Source organism: Gadus morhua, chromosome 1, assembly GCF_902167405.1.
Source record: "Gadus morhua chromosome 1, gadMor3.0, whole genome shotgun sequence".
NCBI lineage: Eukaryota > Metazoa > Chordata > Actinopteri > Gadiformes > Gadidae > Gadus > Gadus morhua.
In genome coordinates this window covers 19978061-19997816 of record NC_044048.1, presented here as the reverse complement: position 1 = coordinate 19997816, position 19756 = coordinate 19978061, and the positions used below count along the sequence as shown (strand labels likewise).

The 19756-nt window shown below is 50.4% G+C and overlaps 1 protein-coding gene across 1 annotated transcript; it reads right to left on the bottom strand.

Annotated features, from left to right (window-relative positions):
• Window positions 1-3947: 3947 nt before the first annotated feature.
• tti1 (TELO2 interacting protein 1) lies at window positions 3948-19753 on the bottom strand. The gene is made up of 14 exons (XM_030365937.1): window positions 19614-19753; window positions 18394-19150; window positions 17264-17619; window positions 15718-16018; window positions 15072-15255; window positions 14107-14438; window positions 13248-13655; window positions 12758-12917; window positions 12217-12414; window positions 11650-11786; window positions 11392-11532; window positions 10515-10719; window positions 4910-4997; window positions 3948-4551 (listed from the first exon to the last, which is right to left on the bottom strand). Exons 2-14 carry the CDS (start codon window positions 19126-19128, stop codon window positions 4320-4322), a joined length of 3477 nt encoding a protein of 1158 aa, XP_030221797.1. The 5' UTR covers window positions 19129-19150; window positions 19614-19753; the 3' UTR covers window positions 3948-4319.
• Between the last annotated feature and the right edge of the window lie 3 nt (window positions 19754-19756).

Below are 19756 nucleotides of genomic sequence, written 5' to 3'. Positions count from 1 at the left end.
TCGATGTGGTTTGCCATTTGCACTGCAGCTGAGAGGAAAGCGCTCCGGAGGGTCATAAAAACGGCACAAAAAGTCATTGGATGTCCTCTTCTCTCTCTTGAGGATGTCTACAGACACTGCCTCAGGAGAGCTCATAGCATCCTGAGAGACTCATCCCACCCAGCACATAACCTGTTTGAACTGTTGCCCTCTGGGAGGCGCTACAGAGCAATCAGATCAAAAACAAATAGGCTTAAAAACAGTTTCTACCCCAGAGCTGTTATTTCTCCAAATAATGCAGAATTATAAATTATTGCATTATTATACCAATCAAAATTGGCTGACATTTTAAACTATATATATTTGTTTGAGTTCTTTACAATTCTATATACATTTTTAAAAAATACCCCTTTTCTCATTTAGTTTCAATTTCGTTGCACTTTGTGCAATGACAATAAAGAGATTCTGATTCTGATTCTGATAAGCTTTTTTGTTAAATCTCCCCGAGATCTCGTCTGCTTTTGGGTCCTATCTCTTTTGTTCCTGCGGCAAGAACTGATTGTGAAAGTTCTGGTTCTTGTAACCTCTGTTCCTCAATCATCCACAAGCTCCAGGATAGAGTCAGGCCTGCTAGGCCCAGCTCATCTCCTCAACCAGTGAGATAGATCTATAAACATTATTGATCACTTCTCTCTAGATTCTCTGTTATACATTTTGCCTTTTGAAGGTAAGAGTTTGAATTTTCAGATTTTGCATAATATTTGCATAACTTACTAAATGAGCAGAAAAGGGATTCTGTTCGGACTTGTTGTCTGTAAACAGACATTGAACTGATCTTTTATTTGCGTTGGGCTAACAAAGAAAGATTTTTATAATCCCAGCCAGTATTTCTTCAGATTGAATTATTATAATTGCAATGTTTGGTCGTAACTTTTTTATTATGTCAATCTTTTTTTTTCAATCGTGAATATCAAATAGATAATATCTCACAATTGTAGGGTTAGGGGGGGGGCTAGTCTAGTAGGTAGGGTGTCCATAGGTTCCGGGTTCAATCCCAGAGGCCCTCTGTTTCTGTGAAGCCACGAACAGGGGGATCTCCACACCCCTGGGGCCTCATGTACTAAGGTTGCGTATGCACAAAAACGTGGCGTACGTCCTTTTCCACGCTCACGTTCAGATGTACAAAACGTGAAATGACCGTAAAAATGTGCGGTCCCCACGCCAGCTCCAGAGCTGTCGTACGCACGTTTCTACAGCTATTGTTCCTTTGGCGACACTTAGAGGTGACGCTGGGAAACTGGGAAAAAAGGTGAAAACAATGACTCAGAGTGATTTGCACATCAGAGACACATTAATGAACAATTAACACACCTTGCAATTATATGGGTGGCTATAAAAGCATGCGCAATGGATGAAGAAAATTGTTTTAAAAATGGCTGCGTTAGCGTTGTTAGAGGACATCGCAAATGGTCAAATCCGAAGGGCGCTGGAGACGCCGGGGCCGACGGAGGAGACGCCGGGGCCGACGGAGCAATCCGTGCCCTCTCCTTGCTTGTCTATTCAAAAATAAACATTTAAGTTAATAAACACGAGTCAAAGTCTTTAATATCCTGGCATCTTTACGCACGACTTATGTGTATTGCAAGCAGCCAATTGTATGACCAGTATAATTACAGCATTTATGACTTCAGCATATTTACCTTGGGGATGATCGGCGTCCCCTTCATGGGCTCCCACCACTCCGGTGAGAGCTGTGTCACCGATCAAAGCGGCCACTCTCAAATCGAAGGGGGAGAGTTCCCCCACTCCCGTCCCCCCACCTGTTGCGGTCACGCTTCGGCGGTGGGCAGAAACCCTCCGCTTCACCTCCACCTTGAGGTCTGACCACTTTTTTTTAATTTCAGAGCGTGTGCGCTGCTGAGACCCCACTGCATTGACGGCCTCGCAAACACACTCCCACTCACTTCTCTTTTGTTTTGCATTTATCCCTGTTGACAGAGTTCCAATAGCATATGCTTGCGCATTTCTACCTCGTGGAGCAAAATCTCGAGCTCAGACTCCGTGAAGTTTCGTTTTTTGCCTCTGTTCATGGTGCCAGGTGATCGGATTAAGAGGTGAATCTCAGGTCCAGAGGCCTATTTAAATGAAATTGCATATTTAAATGAGGGCGTGGACAGGGAGGAGTTTGGCACCTCGGCATGTGCGCTCAATTCCACGTTGATCGAGATGTACAAAAGAAACGTGCTTGGATCCATGCGTTCGCACACTTTGATACATCTGAATTTATTTGTGCGTAAGACAGTTTCTGGGTTTTGGCGTACGCCAAGTTTCAGTATGAAATCCACGCAAGTCTTAGTACATGAGGCCCCAGGGGTCTCATTTATAACCGTTGCGTACGCACAAAACGGGGCTGAAATTGGCGTACGTGACTTTCCACGCTAAGGTTGTGATCTATAAAAAAACAACTTGACGGGAAAATGTGCGCAGCCCTAAGCAAACTCTGACCCATGCGTACGCATGGTTTGGAGGAAAAGGAGAATTGGCGACACAGATGGTGTGGTGGTGAACTGAAGTCAGACCGAAGAATTGTAGAGTGAGAAGAACGATTATGTTTTATCATCGCCCTTCATAAATTTAATTTCAACCCGTATCATGCGTTAAATCCTAATCAGAATAATTTAAATCAACTGTGTTATTTCTCAGTTATAACTCCAGAAACATCTCCTTAGAATAGAAATAAAAAAATAATCTCTATATTTAATCCCGTCACTCCATACTGTCCACTGACGGCGCGACTGCATGGAATAAAGCATCTGTCCAACATGTGTCAATAACATAATATTTTTATGTGACACTGTAAACGCATAATCAAATGTCAATTAAATCCCAAGTGTGGAAAACCAAGCCACACTCCTCATCACAATCGTTGTCCATTACTCTTGATGCTTTTCATGACAAATCAGGCATTAAAAAGGGGTTATGTTCAAGAACATTTTACGTGGGTGATTACAAACTGATTATCCAAGATGTTCTCGTCAGTCTTATTACCGTAACCCTATAAATGCAGAGGTGAGCGCCGTGGTAATGCTGCACCATATGGCACTTCCGGCAGACCATGCAAATGGCAGGATTCGGAGGGAGAGGGTATTTAGGGACCATAACGATTTATTGGTAGGCTACATAAAAATATGTAACTATGTCTTTTTTATTCTGGGACTGTGCGCTCCGTGCTACTGACAGAGTTCACTGCTGCAGCAACATGTTGCCACTCAATCTGCTTTTTGTTGTTGGCGATCCCAAACCCGTGACCGCCGAACAAAACTACCTTTCGGGCCTTCATCTCATCCACAAGTGTCTCCATTTCAACCTCTGTGAAATTTCGCTTTTTTGCTTTTCTCAGTACTGCCATTGTTTCCGACAAGACATAATACTTGCATCTGAGTCTGTTTTATATGCAGATCGAATTCATGAGGTTATTTGCATTGACCATTTATGGTTAAAAAGGGGTGTGTACAGGGCGGAACGTGAAGCTGATTCAGCTGCGCACACTTGTAGGCACTCTGTGATTTATAAAGCAAATATTGCGTACGGTGTGCGTACACAGGGTTTTATTAATCGGAATATTTTTTGGCGCACGCAAAACTTAGCTTCTGGGAGTACGCACATTTTTAGTAACGATCCCACGCACAGTTTTATAAATGAGACCCCTGGAATGTTGAACTGTTGAACTTTTGAACTACTGTTGCATCAGTACATAGTGTAGCGACTACCTTGTTGAAACAGGATATAGCTTTACCGCAACGACGCACAAGGCTGCATATGCACACACACGCCAGCTGGTGACTAGCGAGTGTGACTATATAAAGCGCACCCAGGACACTCGTTACTCGCTGTCTTCCCTTCCTTTACTCAGATCTAGCTTATTGTAACACTGCCGCGTATGCTTATCAACAACAAATCCTAAAACATTAAGATCGAATGTTTTAATGTCCCGTGTTTGTTCTCCTCAAACAGAGGAACAAGTTAATCTATTGAGCTAGTTCCTCAGTAAATTAGGATATCACAGAGTATAGACATGGTAACACATCATTGATATCCAGGTATCTCATCACAAGTGAGGTCAGATACTCATTTAAAATTCATATTTTGCTCTTCATTGCGATAAATGACGTTGTGTCCTTGAGCAAGTGTCTTCAGAGCAGCAGGTCACTGGCGTGTCTTTAAAACCACAGCAGCAGTTCCACCGCACCAGTTTGACCAGTAGGTCACGTGACGACCTGACGGAACAGCCCAGCATGTGTCCACATCAGGCCTCATCTGATTGGTCGTCCACCTGCCCATCATCCCAGAGACCCGGGGCTCTGGGAGCCAGAGGCCTCGAAGGCGTCCCTCAGCAGCTGGTCCAGGTTGTGTGTGTACTGGTCCCGGGACGGGCCCGCCCCCGCCCCCGCCCCGCCCGGTCGGAGGGGCTGGAGGTGGGGAGGGGGCGGGGCGTGGGGGAGGGCAGCGTGCAGCTGGCTCAGCGTCAGCCAGAAGGCGTCCGGGTCCACCTGGATCAGGTGACGGAACACGCTGGAGGAGGAAGGGGAGGAGTCAGCAGCACGCCCAGACACCCCCTGGTGTCAGGATCTCCGTAGGATTCATGGATTCATGTTTCACCCATCGTGATCATTTAGCTTGAAGCCAACATTTATTTGACCCAATTTTTGGATGATTTGCAATAAGAAGTGAATCACATGCAGGCCATAAGATCCACTATTTAATGAAGAGTGTGTGTGTGTGTGTGTGTGTGTGTGTGTGTGTGTGTGTGTGTGTGTGTGTGTGTGTGTGTGTGTGTGTGTGTGTGTGTGTGTGTGTGTGTGTGTGTGTGTGTGGAGAATCTGTGAAGAATGAATCTGGGTAGAGTGAATCTGTTGACTAGCGCTGCTACCTTAAACACGCCTCCTGAAGGCTAATCGGTTGTCTACAGCTCAGGTAGGGAAGGTAGGCATCAAAGACAGCATCCAGGTCAGCCTCACCTGAAACACAGAGCAATAAAGACGTGTGTATTAATATATTTGTGTGTATGGCTTCTAAATGTAGGAGTAGGAACCAGAGCTTAGTTTGCTCTTGGGAATCCCGTCTAGCCACACTGTACACTCAAGAACACAAAACGTTGTTATAATGATTGATAGTCATGTGTAACCATACTAAAGTGTCAAATAATGACGTACATGCATTTCGACGTATTCCCTGCCGACAGTCTGGGGATGCTGTGCAGAGCGCTAAACACTCGGGACAACGTTTGCGATTCAGTTGTTCACATTTCCGGGAAATCATCTACGTAGAGGCACTCCTGCCGCGCCCCCATATGCCTGGTCCAATCTGCCCGCGCGCGCGCTTCAAGGAAGGTAACCAATCACAACGGAGTTGGGTTGGCAGGAGGGGGGCGAGGGGGCGGAGAAGGACGAAACCGAGTGAGGCTGAAAGCGCCCAGATGAGAGGAAGCGTTTCCCGAAAATCGACATCGTTTTTTGTGTATGGTTAAACATGACTATCAATCAATATAACAACGTTTATAGGTCATAAAGTCGAAAAAGCATAATAGGTCCCCTTTAAGCACATCCTGCAGATTCTCATAAAACACATTAGACGTTGATGGTGGCCAATAAATCCCTACCAGTGTCACTGACATTTATTCAGAAAGAATGGCATTGAGCCCTATGCGTTCTATGTTGTTTACACAGGCCCATTTGATTTGATTACACTTAAGATGTTCTTTTACATAAAACATTACCCCCCCCCACCCCTTCCCCCGGATCTGTCTAATCTAAAGATATTGGAACCCGGTACATGTAATCCAGCCATTGGAGAATTACTATGCCAGGTTTCAGTGATGTAAAGAAAATCCAAGTAAGACTCACTTAATAGATGCTGGATTTGGTCACATTTGGATATTATACTATGAATGTTAATATGACCTCCTAACAGGACCTATGGTTTACAGTGTGGATCCCAAATTACTTTTCAATTTGGTGTTTTACCCAATTGTGGAAGGAGTAGGGTAACACAAGTTTGTAGAGAATAAGAAAGAAAGAAAGAAAGAAAGAAAGAAAGAAAGAAAGAAAGAAAGAAAGAAAGAAAGAAAGAAAGAAAGAAAGAAAGAAAGAAAGAAAGAAAGAAAGAAAGAAAGAAAGAAAGAAAGAAAGAAAGAAAGAAAGAAAGAAAGAAAGAAAGAAAGAAAGAAAGCAAGCAAGCCTAGGAACAACAATAGTTGAGCTCTGTTTGCAGAACTAAACTAATGACTCAGATTACAGGCCATGAGATCTGATCATTTCAGCTATTTAAAATTAGCTATTGGATTTTTCTGGTCGACTATCAGTTTCGGGAATCAGTCAAAATGAGAAAGTTGGCATTACAAGATCATATGTGCTGTAGGGACACTAAATGGTACCAAGTCAATTCAGCATAAAACATGCTGTATATTGTTGATTAAATTAAAGTCTACATGCAATACATTTGTCAAAATAAAAATGATTTTGCTTGATCTTCACCTCCAGCCCCAAGAGGAACTGTGGAAACAAAAGAATCTGAATTACATCGATGAACAGATCCTGTAGTGCCCAATGTATTGAAATCTCCTTAATTATGGCTCCTTAGTAACGCAAGATTGAGTCAGGCCTGCTAGGCCCAGTTCCTCTCCTCAACCGGTGAGATCAATCCATTTTATTCCTCACTTTCACTTTCACTTCACTCTTAATGTAATGTAATTGGTCTTGTACCGTCTCATTATCATTGGTCACTAAAGAGCTCTTTGATATAGTTGGTTCTTGTTTTAACATTTAAGTCCTACAAAATAAATACTTGCAGCCTTGTTACTTATGAAGCGCTGAACCCATGATTAGTGATTTGAACTAATTACCTGCAGGGTCTTGGTGCTGGGGGGCTCTGTGGTTCAAAAAAGACTGGAGCTTTATTATTCTAAATCAAATATACAAGCTTTGGCCGGGAATGGAGCAGACAAAATGATTGTGGTAGTTTGTCATCCCCTGCGATTGCCTTGGCAACACAGAGGTATGCAATATTGCAGTAAGCGCAACGGCTCATCCGGTGAGAAGACTTCCTGCTTGGGTATCGTGGGTGTGAAGACCTCGCCCTGCTGTCAGACAGAACGCACAGAAAGACGAACCGCTCACAGGCGTAGGACGATAAGATCAACTCTGTGAATACAGTCAAGACCACAACATGGCTGAGGTGATTTACGCCATGCCCAACATGATGACCAAGGCCAGGTATACACAAGGAGAGAGAGAGGAGAGGATAGTGGACATCTACGCTAGCCTGGAGAGCCTCAGAGATCCACACCAGGACTCTGTGGGGACAGAGGAGTCCTCCAAGTCTCTGGGAACAGGAAGAAGTCAGCGGCCGGACGCTGTGAGCCCTCCTTGGTGTCCTATCAGGACTGTGTCTGTGCTTCTGGGCCTGCTGTCTGTGGTCCTGCTGGCTGGACTGCTGGGGTTGGCAGTGAAATACGAGACCGACATGGCCCACGCTCGCCTTATACTGAAGAATTGCACGGAACGTAGCAACACTAGTTTGGGAACAGGACTGTTCAGGTGGTTCGGATGAGTTTGGTTTTAAATGTTACCGGATGAACAACGTGTTGGGATCCTGGAAGAAGAGCAGGGAGTTCTTTGTTTCCAACAGAGCAGATCTGGTGGTTGTGGACAGTAAAGCGGAGATGGACTTCATTAGCGGGTACAACTACCACTTCTACTTCTGGCTTGGAGCAACGGATGAGGCCTCTGAAGGGATGTGGGGTTGATGGGACCGTCCTGTCACTGGATGACCCCGCCTGGAGTGGAGGGGAGCCTGATGGAGGTGAGGACCAGAACTGCTTAGGGATGGTCGTGGAGCAGAACCAATTTAAATGGACAGATGAGAGCTGTGAAGATGCTTGGGGATTTGTGAACAATATTTAATAAAATGATTGAAAACATTTCTTTGTGACTATTTTTTCATCTTAATGCCAACAGACGTTGGCTGCTTTGTTTCATACTTGTTGGGTTCCACCATTCGATTAGATCTGTGATAGGCTGCTTAATGTTCCTTAAAAGGAGATGTCATGAATACTTCACTGGTCACCGCAGGAGCTGTACATAGATGCTGCTCTCTGATAGTCGCTGAGGTTAGGAGGTAAAGAGTGGTTGGTTTGGCTGATTTTCAGTGGCTGCAAACCACACTAGTTCTTTATCTAGGGCTGCCTTTGTCCCCTCAATGATGTAAAGATCACCCTTCAGAAAAATTAGTACGACCCCTGGTCGTCAAACAAGACCTTGACACTTAAATAATGCTAGAGGCTTCGTTTTGTGTGTTAATACAGATCTCAGATATTTTTCTGTAGTTATCCATGGAAGTAAACACATGCATAAAAACGGTCAGATGATCTGGAAGTGAAGGCAGGGAGTACTAGTTCAGTGAACAGCATACTAGACCCAAGATTGCACGTTCAATGCATCTGCAAAACTTGACAGGAAACCGCACCCAACCCAGATCTATTCAGTTTATCGTGATCGGGTAGATCATAGCTTTAGCTAGCAAATTCTTCCTTAATGACTCGACTGCTGGCCTTCAGAGCAAAGGTAAATGGGGGTGTTGCAGTAAAACCTGGCAACCCACCAGCAGCCTGTTGTCCACAAAGGACAATCATTAGCGTGGGATTGTCACTGTCCCCCGTGTTTGGTATATCAGACCGTTTCTTTACATAACATTTACAGTATTCAGACCCTTAACTGGAGCCTCAAGCCCTCTTGGGTTTACTTTGCACAGCTCTTCAGGTCTCTCCAGAGATGTTCCACGGTGTTCAGGCCCAGACCCTGAATCTGCAGACCACGGACCTTCAGAGATGACGCCCCAAAGCTTCTCCGCAGGGATGGTGTTAGCCATTGGTGAGCCGTGCCTGGATTTCCTCCAGACAAGGTCCAAACATTGTCCAATCAGATAATTCGCCCACAGAGGATCTCTGTCAGAGCGGTATAAGATCCATAAGACTGGTGGTTGGTCGCCTGTCACCTTGCATTTAAGAACGATTGGATGCCAGATATGTTCAATCTTTAGATCTGTCGCCTCAACACAATCCTGTCTTGAATGGTCTAAGTACAATTTATTAGACTTCATGGCTTGTTTGTTGGTCCTAAATGCACTATAGTGACAGTGCCTTACCAGATCATGTCAAATCCATTGAATTAGGTTATCAGGTTTTTTCGTTTGTTTCCCCTGAGTGACGGTGATGTTAAAAAAACTCGAACGAGCTGTGGTGGGATCGCTTGTTCTCTAGAGACCAATGATGAGCAAAGAACTGGAACAACCAATGAGCGACGGCACAGCAAAGTGGGTGCACATGGCTCAGAGACAGAAAGACGTCAACGTCCTCTTCCACTTTCGGCTGTAAAGCACTGGCACACGCTAAATGACCAAATAACTAAAATAGAAAGCCAGCTCAGCCTATACTGTCTGAATACACGTGTCAGCTGGTGCAGGTGAGAGGTCAGAGGTCAGCTGGTGCAGGTGAAAGCTTAGAGGTCAGCGTTGTGTGTGCAGGTCAGAGGTCAGCGTGGTGCAGGTGAGAGTTCAGAGGTCAGTGGTCAGTGTGGTGCAGGTGAGAGGTCAGCATGGTGCAGGTGAGAGGTCAGCGTGGTGTGTGCAGGTCAGAGGTCAGCGTGGTGCAGGTGAGAGTTCAGAGGTCAGCGTGGTGCAGGTCTGAGGTCAGCGTAGTGCAGGTGAGAGGTCAGCGTGGTGTGTGCAGGTCAGATGTCACTATGGTGCAGGAGAGAGGTCAGAGGTCAGCGTGACGCAGGTGAGAGGTCAGAGGTCAGCGTGGTGCAGGTGAGAGGTCAGAGGTCAGCGTGGTGCAGGTGAGAGTTCAGAGGTCAGTGGTCAGTGTGGTGCAGGTGAGAGGTCAGCATGGTGCAGGTAAGAGGTGAGAGGTCAGTGTGGTGCAGGTGAGAGGTCAGAGGTCAGCGTGGTGCAGGTGAGAGGTCAGCGTGGTGTGTGCAGGTCAGATGTTAATATGATGCAGGAGAGAGGTCAGAGGTCAGCGTGGTGCAGGCGAGAGGTCAGATGTCAGCGTGGTGCAGGCGAGAGGTGAGCTCAGTGTGGTGCAGGTGAGAGATCAGCGTGGTGCAGGTAAGAGGTGAGAGGTCAGTGTGGTGCAGGTGAGAGGTCAGAGGTCAGCGTGCTGTGTGCAGGTGAGAGGTCAGCGTGGTGCAGGTGAGAGGTCAGTGGTCAGCGTGGTGCGGGAGAGAGGTCAGAGGTCAGTGTGTTGCAGGAGAGGTCAGCGTGCTGTGTGCAGCTGAGAGGTCAGAGGTCAGCGTGATGCAGGTGAGAGGTCAGTGGTCAGCGTGGTGCGGGAGAGAGGTCAGAGGTCAGTGTGTTGCAGGAGAGGTCAGCGTGCTGTGTGCAGCTGAGAGGTCAGAGGTCAGCGTGCTGTGTGTAGGTGAGAGGTCAGAGGCCAGCGTGGTGCGGGAGAGAGGTCAGAGGTCGGCGCGGGGTCCTACCCAGGTCCAGCCTCAGGCAGAGAGATCCCAGGCCCTGCAGGACGGCCAGCTGCAGCTTGTAGGCCAGCGTGTGGGTGTAGACGGGCCCGGCGCGCGCGCTGACCGGGGCCTGGCGGGCCAGCGAGGCACCCAGCCGGGGCAGCACCTCCTTGGACACCCTGCCCCGGAGGAAGTCGCCGCAAGCCTCGCCCAGGGTGCACAGCACCTGGGAGCAATTACAATTACAATTGGGGCATTTAGCAGACGCTTTTATCCAAAGCGGCTTACATCGGTTGATACACACATTGACACACCGCCGGCAGAGTGAACCATGCAAGGCGACAGCCAGCTCGTCAGGAGCAGTTAGGGTTAAGTGTCTTGCTCAGGGACACATCGACACGCTGGGGATCGAACTAGCAAACCTTTCTGTTACAAGACAACTGCTCTACCTCCTGAGCTAAGCCGTCACCCGGGGGGGGGAGCAGGGGGGGGGGGGGGGGGGGGGGGGGGCCAGGGGGTCACTCACACCGCCCGATCAGAGGGGAGCCAGGTCTGCAGAGATTGTTGGGGTGTGACGCCGTCACCAGCCGACGTAGCTGTGGCGGTGTACCCGGTGGAAACGGGTCAGACTCCGAGGGGCTCATTGGAACAACCCTTAACTCTTAACCCTTAACCCCTGAACTGGAAAACTCCTCAAAACAAACAAACGCTCAGAAGGGATGGCTAACCCCAACCCTAGGAGTGTAATGTAGAATATAAGACATAACCGAGAGGATCTTGGACAAAAAATAACTTGACTTGGTGCTTTGGACCGAATTCTGCTAAACTACCGGGGGGCAGAGTAGGGGTCCCCTGGAAGGCTCCGGGGGTCCGGGGGTTCTTGGGGGAGAGGACTCACCTTGAAGCCCCGGAGGACGGCGAGGGGGTCGTCGTCGGTCAGCCTGCGGAGGAGCGCTGGCCAGCAGTGGTGCACCATGGGTAACAGCTCGTCCTCCGCCTCGCGCAGAACGCACACGCACAGCTCCAGGATGTCCAGCACCTGGAGGCGGAGACGCATCAGTGGGCGCACGCACGCACGCGCGCACACGCACACGCACGCACGCACGCACACACGCACGCACACACGCACGCACACGTACACACGCACGCACGGTACCTTGAGTCTGATGCGGAGGCTGGGGTCTGACAGCAGGTGGGTGCACCGTTGCATCACTTCCTTCGTGATGACGATGTGGGCAGGAAGCTCCTTCTTCACATCCGGCCCCTCCTCTTCCTCTGCCTCTTCTTGGGCCACTTTTCAAAACAACAGCCACAAAGTGGTGACTAGGTCCCCCTCCTTACATGTTAACATTGTGTTGACTAGGTCCTCCTCCTCCTCCTCCTGACATGTTAACATTGTGTTGACTAGGTCCTCCTCCTCCTCCTAACATGTTAACATGGTGTTGACTAGGTCCTCTTCCTAACATGTAACATTGTGTTGACTAGGTCCTCCTCCTCCTAACATGTAACATTGTGTTGACTAGGTCCTCCTCCTCCTAACATGTTAACATTGTGTTGACTAGGTCCTCCTCCTAACATGTTAACATTGTGTTGACTAGGTCCTCCTCCTGACATGTTAACATTGCGTTGACTAGGTCTTCCTCTTCCTAACATGTTAACATTGTGTTGACTAGGTCCCCTTCCTTACATGTCATCACCGTGTTGACTGAACACAGATCTTTACCTGGCTGCTCCTCTTCCTCCTCCTCCTCCTCCTCCTCTGCTCCAATGCCCTGGGCCAGCTCCCGCTGCCGGCTGTGGTCCAGGAGGAACTGCCTGACGTCCAGAGCCGTCATGTCCTCCGGGCGAGGGCCCGAGCCCCCCTGCTCCCGTCCGGACGCTGGCACGCCCAGGTGGTCCCTGCTGGGGGGGAACCACCTCACTACAGGGGGAGGGGGTTAGTCACGGTTGAGTGGCTTAGGGGGGGGGGGGGAATAAACTTAAAATACTGTAGTTTTGCTTTTGTAAATGGAGGTGTATGTGTTTAAATCAGCTCATTATCTCAACTGTCAAATACTAGGAAAAATCTGTATTTTGAAATTATTTGTAATATTACTTTTAGTAAAATGAAAGTGTCCGTCTAACACTTGGATCAATAATAATCATTTCCCATGCGTGTCCTTAATGAGCAGGGAGGGGCTACGTCCTAGGTCATGGACGCCGACTGTGGACGTCGGGAGTCGAACCCAGAACCCCTCAGCGGCCCCCAGGGGGCGGAACCTCACCGAGAGCCTTCATGAGGGAGTGCAGCACGGCGCAGAACAGCGCCGCCGTGTGGTCGTACGAGAGGTCCAGGGCCAGCAGCACGTCGCCCACCATGTCCCCCACCAGGGGCAGCAGGCCGGAGTCCGAGTGGGCCAGGATCACCGCCAGCACCCGGGGGGCCTGTGGACCAGAGCACCGTGTGAGGCGTGCCGCCCCTGGCTCCGAGAGAGAGAGAGAGAGAGAGAACGAGAGAGAGAGAGAGAGAGAGAGAGAGAGAGAGAGAGAACGAGAGAGAGAGAACGAGAGAGAGAGAACGAGAGAGAGAACGAGAGAGAGAACGAGAGAGAGACAGACAGACAGACAGACCGAGAGAGAACGAGAGAACGAGAGAGAGAGAGAGAGAGAAAGAGAAAGAGAAAGAGAGAGAGAGAGACTCTCGTAGAGTAGTTCTTGGAAGCGGCTGATTGGTTGCGCGTCCGGCTGGGGCTAGCCAATCAGGGAGCGGGTTACCTGCGGGCCGTGCTGGAGCCGGCGCAGGTTGAGGGAGACGTCGTTGAGCAGGTAGTCCGAGTTGTCGGCGATGAGTTGCCGCGGCGACGCGTAGCCGCAGGCCCCGGCGACGCCGTGGACGCACGCCAGCGCGGCGCGGCTGACCAGCAGCGCCTCGTCCCCCGCCTTCTCCAGCACGGGGTACAGCGACGTCATCAGCAGGGGACGGAAGGCGGGGCCCAGGGCGTGGGCGCCGCAGGCCACGCCCTCCAGCTGGATGCACAGCTGCCAGATGTTGCTGTTGAGCTGGTGGACGGAGGAGGAGGAGGAGCAGGAGGAGGAGGAAGAGGAAGAGGAAGAGACCACCTGGAGGAGGCTGGAGCTGCAGATGCCACCGGGAGATATCGAGAGCCTGGATGGACTGAGCAGCTGGGAGGGGGGGGGGGAAGAGAGAGAGAGAGAGGGATTAATGGAGAGGGCGAGAGAGAGAGGGCGAGAGAGAGAGGGGCGAGAGAGAGGGCGAGAGAGAGAGAGACGGCGAGAGAGAGAGATTAATGGAGAGGGCGAGAGACCGAGGGCGAGAGAGAGAGAGAGAGAGAGAGGGAGCGAGAGGGCGAGAGGGCGAGAGAGAGCGAGAGCGAGAGTGACAGAGAGAGAGAGACCAAGAGGGATGAGAGTCAGATCTCATAACGTTTTGTGTCATGCATTTTGGCAGCAAAGGACCAACGAATAGCAAGTTACCATTATCTATTATTTATTCAGGTTCCGGAAATTTGCACAGTGACAGAATAATAACCCCTTTTTAATTTCACTGCATGTAAAATGCTATTTTCTACAAAAAACTTTTAACTTTGCGGGTGACGAGGAGCAACATGTTTACCTCCCGGTCCTGGGGGGCCTCTGGGTGCTGGGGGGCCGTGGCCAGGTTCCAGTTCCTCTCGCTGGTGTACTCCTCTATGACCGCCACCACCGCCGCCCTCACGCTCTCCCCCTCCCCCCCGTCCCCACCTCCTCCTCCTCCCTCCGCCGGGGCGTGGAGCCCCCACCCTCCTCCGCCCCCGCCCGACCCCTGACCCCACGTCGCCACGCCGACGCCCGCGGCACCCCTCAGGGTCTCGTTCAGCACCATGGCCGCCTGCTTCCGGTAGGCCGACGACTCCCGGTACAGGTCCAGGAAGTGGTCCACCAGCAGGTAGGTGTTGCCGTAGTAACCTACAGACCAATCAGAATCAGCGTTTGATTGGATTAATTTGAACGGTTAATTCACACACAGGAAAAATCTGGAGCGCGAAAAAAGACAAGAGGAGCATGATCGAGAAAAGGGCGAATAATTCAGAATTAATGTTGGTTTTGGTTTTTGGCTGCAGTGTGGTCTTTCAGCCACTGGGTGGCGGTAGAGTGGGCGTATTCGTGGCAAGGGGTTGGTTTCTAGTCGGCCTTCTCCGCTGTTCAGAGATTCCAAAAAGGTTTTTGTTTGGAAGTCAGGGGGATGTTTCTGGTTGTTGTCTTGGCCTTGGCCAGCCTGAAGCTATTTCGTTACTGTTCTTCATACAGTTGGGATGAAATAAACCCTTGTTTCCTTGAACGGTGCCTGGTTATGAAGCGTCATTTCGATCCCTTTCTGCTGTGTTACCCCCCTACCACGTCTGTCACCTTAGGGCTGCTACACACTGGCCCAACCGTTGGCCCCTTTGGGCTGTGTGGGGGCCCCTTTGGGCTGTGTGGGGGCCCCTTTTAGGGTCGTAACAGCAGCGATCCAGTGGGATGGAACGTGAATGAGGCCATACGTAGGCCTTGCCTCTGACTATAGGCGATGTGGTTGTGTGACGGGGGGTCAGCTCTGACCTAGAGTGCGACAGATCTCCATGAGCACGGAGAAGATCTTCTCGTCCCTGAAGTACAGGAAGTGCTTCCTCTGGGCGTGGCCCGCGAGGGGGTCTTCCGAGGCTGCTCCCGAGGTCGTTTCCATGACGGCGGCGGAACTCCTCTCCTCCACGATGCGAACGTCCCTTACGTCCAGCTCTAGGACCTGCACAGGAAACAGGAAACAGGAAGCGCTGTTTAAGCAAGACTTACAACCCTGGTTTATCAGGATTATATCATAACTTTCACTGACTTAACAATCTACTATTCGTTTTATTAAAGGTGGCATATTATACCACCCGGTGTGAGTGTGATTAGCCGTTACAAGCTGGTTTTAAAATCTGCCTCTTCTGACATCACAAGTGGGCGTGTCCACCTAGATGTGCAACGGATAGATGAGCAACATTTATGTAATATGTCACCTTTATACGTAGGCATTATTTATCATATTGTTACTCAAAAATGTACAGATAATTGCCATAATTTGTCATAAATATGTATGTATATACACACACAAGATAAAAAGTGAGGGTCATTTGACGTGAACTTCAACGCCCATCTCCCGCCCTCGGAGAATGAGGAGCAGCAGGAGGAGGAGGAGGCGGTGACGGTTGCCACGGTGACACACCTGCATCAGGGCCATGGAGATGCGCTGGAGGTGGGCGGCGGAGTTGAGGGCCCGGCCGACCAGGGGCCCCAGCAGCTTGAGGTACCCCAGGAACACGTTGAGCGCCAGCAGCTTCCTGTGGTCGTCGGCCGCCCTGAGGAGGCGGGGCAGAGAGGTGGCGAGGCCGTGGAGGTTCTCCGACAGCACCTCCACGAACGTCTGGCCGGGGCTGGGGCCGGGGCCGGGGGGGGGGCCGCCGGCCGCGTCGCCGTGGCAACCGTCGCGCCCGCGCTCCGACGCCGCCCTCAGGGCCTCCTCACACCTGCGAGGGGGGGGGGGGGGGGGGGGGGGGGGGGGGGGGGGGGGAGGAGTCACGTTCAGCCAAGGTCACATCGGAGGGAGCACCTCTCATAGAGCATCTTAACTCGACACTAGAGCTTAAACAAGCTCTCAGTTTGTAAATAGGTGATAGTTCATCGTTTATTCATTATTAATTATTATTATTATCATTATTAAATGATTCAGGGCAATAGTAAAGAGGGATTAGTAATAGTAAATAGTAATAGTAGATGATAGTCATTATCATAATAAATAGTAATTCTGATCATTTGAACTCTTAAAGTATTCGGAATAAGTAATTGTAATAGTCATAGCAGTAGTAAACGTGGATGGTCATAGTAACAGTGGATAGTATTATAGTCATAGTAATAGTAAACATTGATAGGAATAGTCATAGTTATGTAAAGTGGATAGTAATAGTCATAGTGATAGTAAACATTGATAGAGATAGTAAACGTGGAAAGTAATAGTCATAGCAGTAGTAAACATGGATAGTAAGTCATAGTAATAGTAAACGTGGAGAGTATTAGTAATAGTGATAGTAAACATGGATAGTAATAGTCAAAGTAATTGTCATAGTAAACATGGATAGTAATAGTCACAGTAATAGTAAACATTAATAGTCATAGTAAACGTGGATATTAGTAATACTCATAATAATGGTAAACGTGGAGAGTAATAGTAAACGTGAATAGTAACAGTAAACGTGGATAGTTATAGTCATAGTAAAGACGATTAGTAATAGTAAACGTGAATAGTAATAGTAAACGTTGATAGTGATAGTCATAGTAAAGGTGATTAGTAATAGTAAACGTGAATAGTAATAGTAAACGTGGATAGTTATAGTCATAGTAAAGACGATTAGTAATAGTAAACGTGAATAGTAATAGTAAACGTTGATAGTGATAGTCATAGTAAAGGTGATTAGTAATAGTAAACGTGAATAGTAATAGTAAACGTGGATAGTGATAGTCATAGTAAAGGTGATTAGTAATAGTAAACGTGAATAGTAATAGATAACGTGGATGGTGATAGTCATAGTAAAGGTAGATAGTAATAGTAATATTAACAGTACACTTTGATAGTGATAGTAATAGCAAAGGTAGTAGCACTAGATAACGTGGATGGTGATAGTCATAGTAATAGTAAAGGTAGGTAGTGATAGTAATAGTAAAGGTAGTAGTAGATAACGTGAATAGTGATAGTCATAGTGGCTTATGGTGTTCACCTCTCTCGTACGCGGGGCTCCTCGTCGTTCACGGCCCCCACCAGGGCCTCCAGCAGGGGCCCCATGCACTCGCCCCCCAGGGAGCGGCCGCAGTGCTCCAGCAGGTGGTCGGCCAGCGCCACCAGCTCCAGCCGCACCCTCCAGTGGCGGTGGGCGGCGGTGCAGGAGATCAGCCTCTTCAGCAGCAGGGCCAGCCGCCCGGCCGCGCCCTGCACCCAGTCCGGGGACCGCACCACCACCAGCTCCCCCGCCCGGCCCGGGGCCCCTGGGCCCCCCGGGTCGGCCGCCTCCCCCCCAGGGGCCGCGCCCCGGAGCTGGGCGTCGCCCATCACCAGGGCAACGGTCCGGTACCACACCTGGAGGTCCACAGGTGGAGGGGAGGGTCAACACACAGACACACAAGTGTTTTTCTATTCATGGAAACTTAAAATAAAATATGTATATTTATATGTATGATAAATACATGTTTTAATATTAGCAATACTTTGAACTATTCAACTTCTTATGATACTGTATGTTGTCATGTGGTGGACGTGGTGGGTTGTTGGTTTGGGGTGGTGGGGGTGGTGGTGGTGGTGGTGTTGGTGGGGGTGGGGGTGGGGGGGGTGGTGGGGGGGGTGGTGGTGGGGGTGGTGGGGGTGGGGGTGGGGGGGGTGGTGGTGGTGGTGGTGGTGGGGGTGGTGGTGGTGGTGGGGGTGGGGGTGGGTGGGGTGGTGGTGGTGGTGGTGGTAGTGGTGGGGGTGGTGGTGGTGGTGGTGGTGGTGGTGGTGGTGGTGGGGGTGGTAGTGGGGGTGGTAGTGGTGGGGGTGGTGGTGGGGGTGGTAGTGGTGGTGGTAGTGGTGGTGGTAGTGGTGGGGGTGGTGGTGGGGGTGGTGGTTGAGGTGGTGATGGCTGAGGTGGTGGGGGTGGCTGGTGGTGGGGATGGTGGTTTGGAGGGGTGGTGGTGGTGGGGGTGGTTGAGGTGATGGCTGAGGTGGTGGGGGTGATGGTTTGGGGGGGTGTTGGGGGTGGTGTGCCCTTGAGGTGGGTTGGATACATGTGAGCCGGGGTGGTAGCCTGTGTACGTGGCTGCGCGTAGTCATGACAACGACAACAACAGAGGACATTTGGGGGGGGGGGGGTTTACTGACCTTGATGGCCCGGACGGTGACGGCGTGTCCGTGCCGGGGGTCTCCGGCCACCAGCCGGGTCAGCGCCACGGTGATGCCGGGCAGGAAGGACGCCATGGCGCTCCCCGCCGCCCGCCGCTCCTCCTCGCCCAGCGCCGGGTGCTCCCCCCCCCCCCCCCGGCCGCAGTCGCACTGGCCCCCAAGGGTCAGCAGCACGCCCAGGGCCCCAAGCTGCACCTCCCGGCTCTGCTCCCCCTCCCCGAGGGCCAGCAGCAGGGACACGGCGGCCCCCAGCCCGGGCAGCGTGGCGGGCTCGTACAGCCGCGGCAGCACGTCCCCGTAGGCGGCGTGGAGCAGGGCGCTCAGGCAGCGCAGCACCGCCCCCTTCAGCTCCTCCGACACGCCGGGCGCCGGCCGGCCCGGGTCGCGGGGCGAGGCGAGGCAGAGGCACAGCTCCGACAGCAGCTCGCGCAGCGTGTCCCAGCTGCGCACGCAGGTGGTCTCCAAGACGTGGCTCATGGCCTCCACCACGGACTGCGTCAGGCGCTCGCGGTGCGGCGCGGCCGCCGGCAGCCGCAGGACGAAGCGCAGCGGGAACAGGACGTACTCCTGCAGCTGCTGCAGCGTGGCGTCGTCCAGCTCCCTCAGCTGCCCCCCCAGCGTCTCCACGTTGGCCACGGTGGGCTCCCGCGTCAGCAGGACGCACGCCGGCCTCAGGTAGGCGAAGGCGATCTTAGGGTTGTCGATCTGGGTCATGGTGGGGGCGGATGGTTGCTCGCTGGAAAGGAGGGAGGGAGGGAGGGAGGGAGAGGGGAGAGAGAGAGAGAGGAGGAGGGAGAGAGATTATACTATACTATTATAGTACTGTCGTTAAATAAAACCGGGTGACGTTCAATTACGTTGAGGAGCCGGCGATTTTGCGGAATGCACCAAATTCAACCCTCAAACATTCAAGAGTCCTTAATTTTCCCCGTGAGGAGGTTGTTTCTGCCGCAGTAGCTACACAGGTGGAGAAACACGCACTCTTAACCCTTCATAATAGAAGAACATGTGAATAACCCACAAACACAACGTAATGATTACGATTATACTATGGATCCTATTGTTATCGATGGATATAAAAAGCGAAACTCAATGGTATCAATCATTTCAATTAGACAACTTAACATCATGCATAGTTCTACACTCTGTATAGTTCTACAGTCTTGATATAAACTACCATTTAATCAACAAGAGCCTACCTTAACCTTGAAGTTATTCAGCGATGAAGTAATTGAGAAATGCACACATGCATGATGTGGACCATAACATTGGACATTTTAGGGAAAATAAACTCAGCATCCACACGTTGAGGATGTTGTGGCTGACGTACTAAACACGCGAC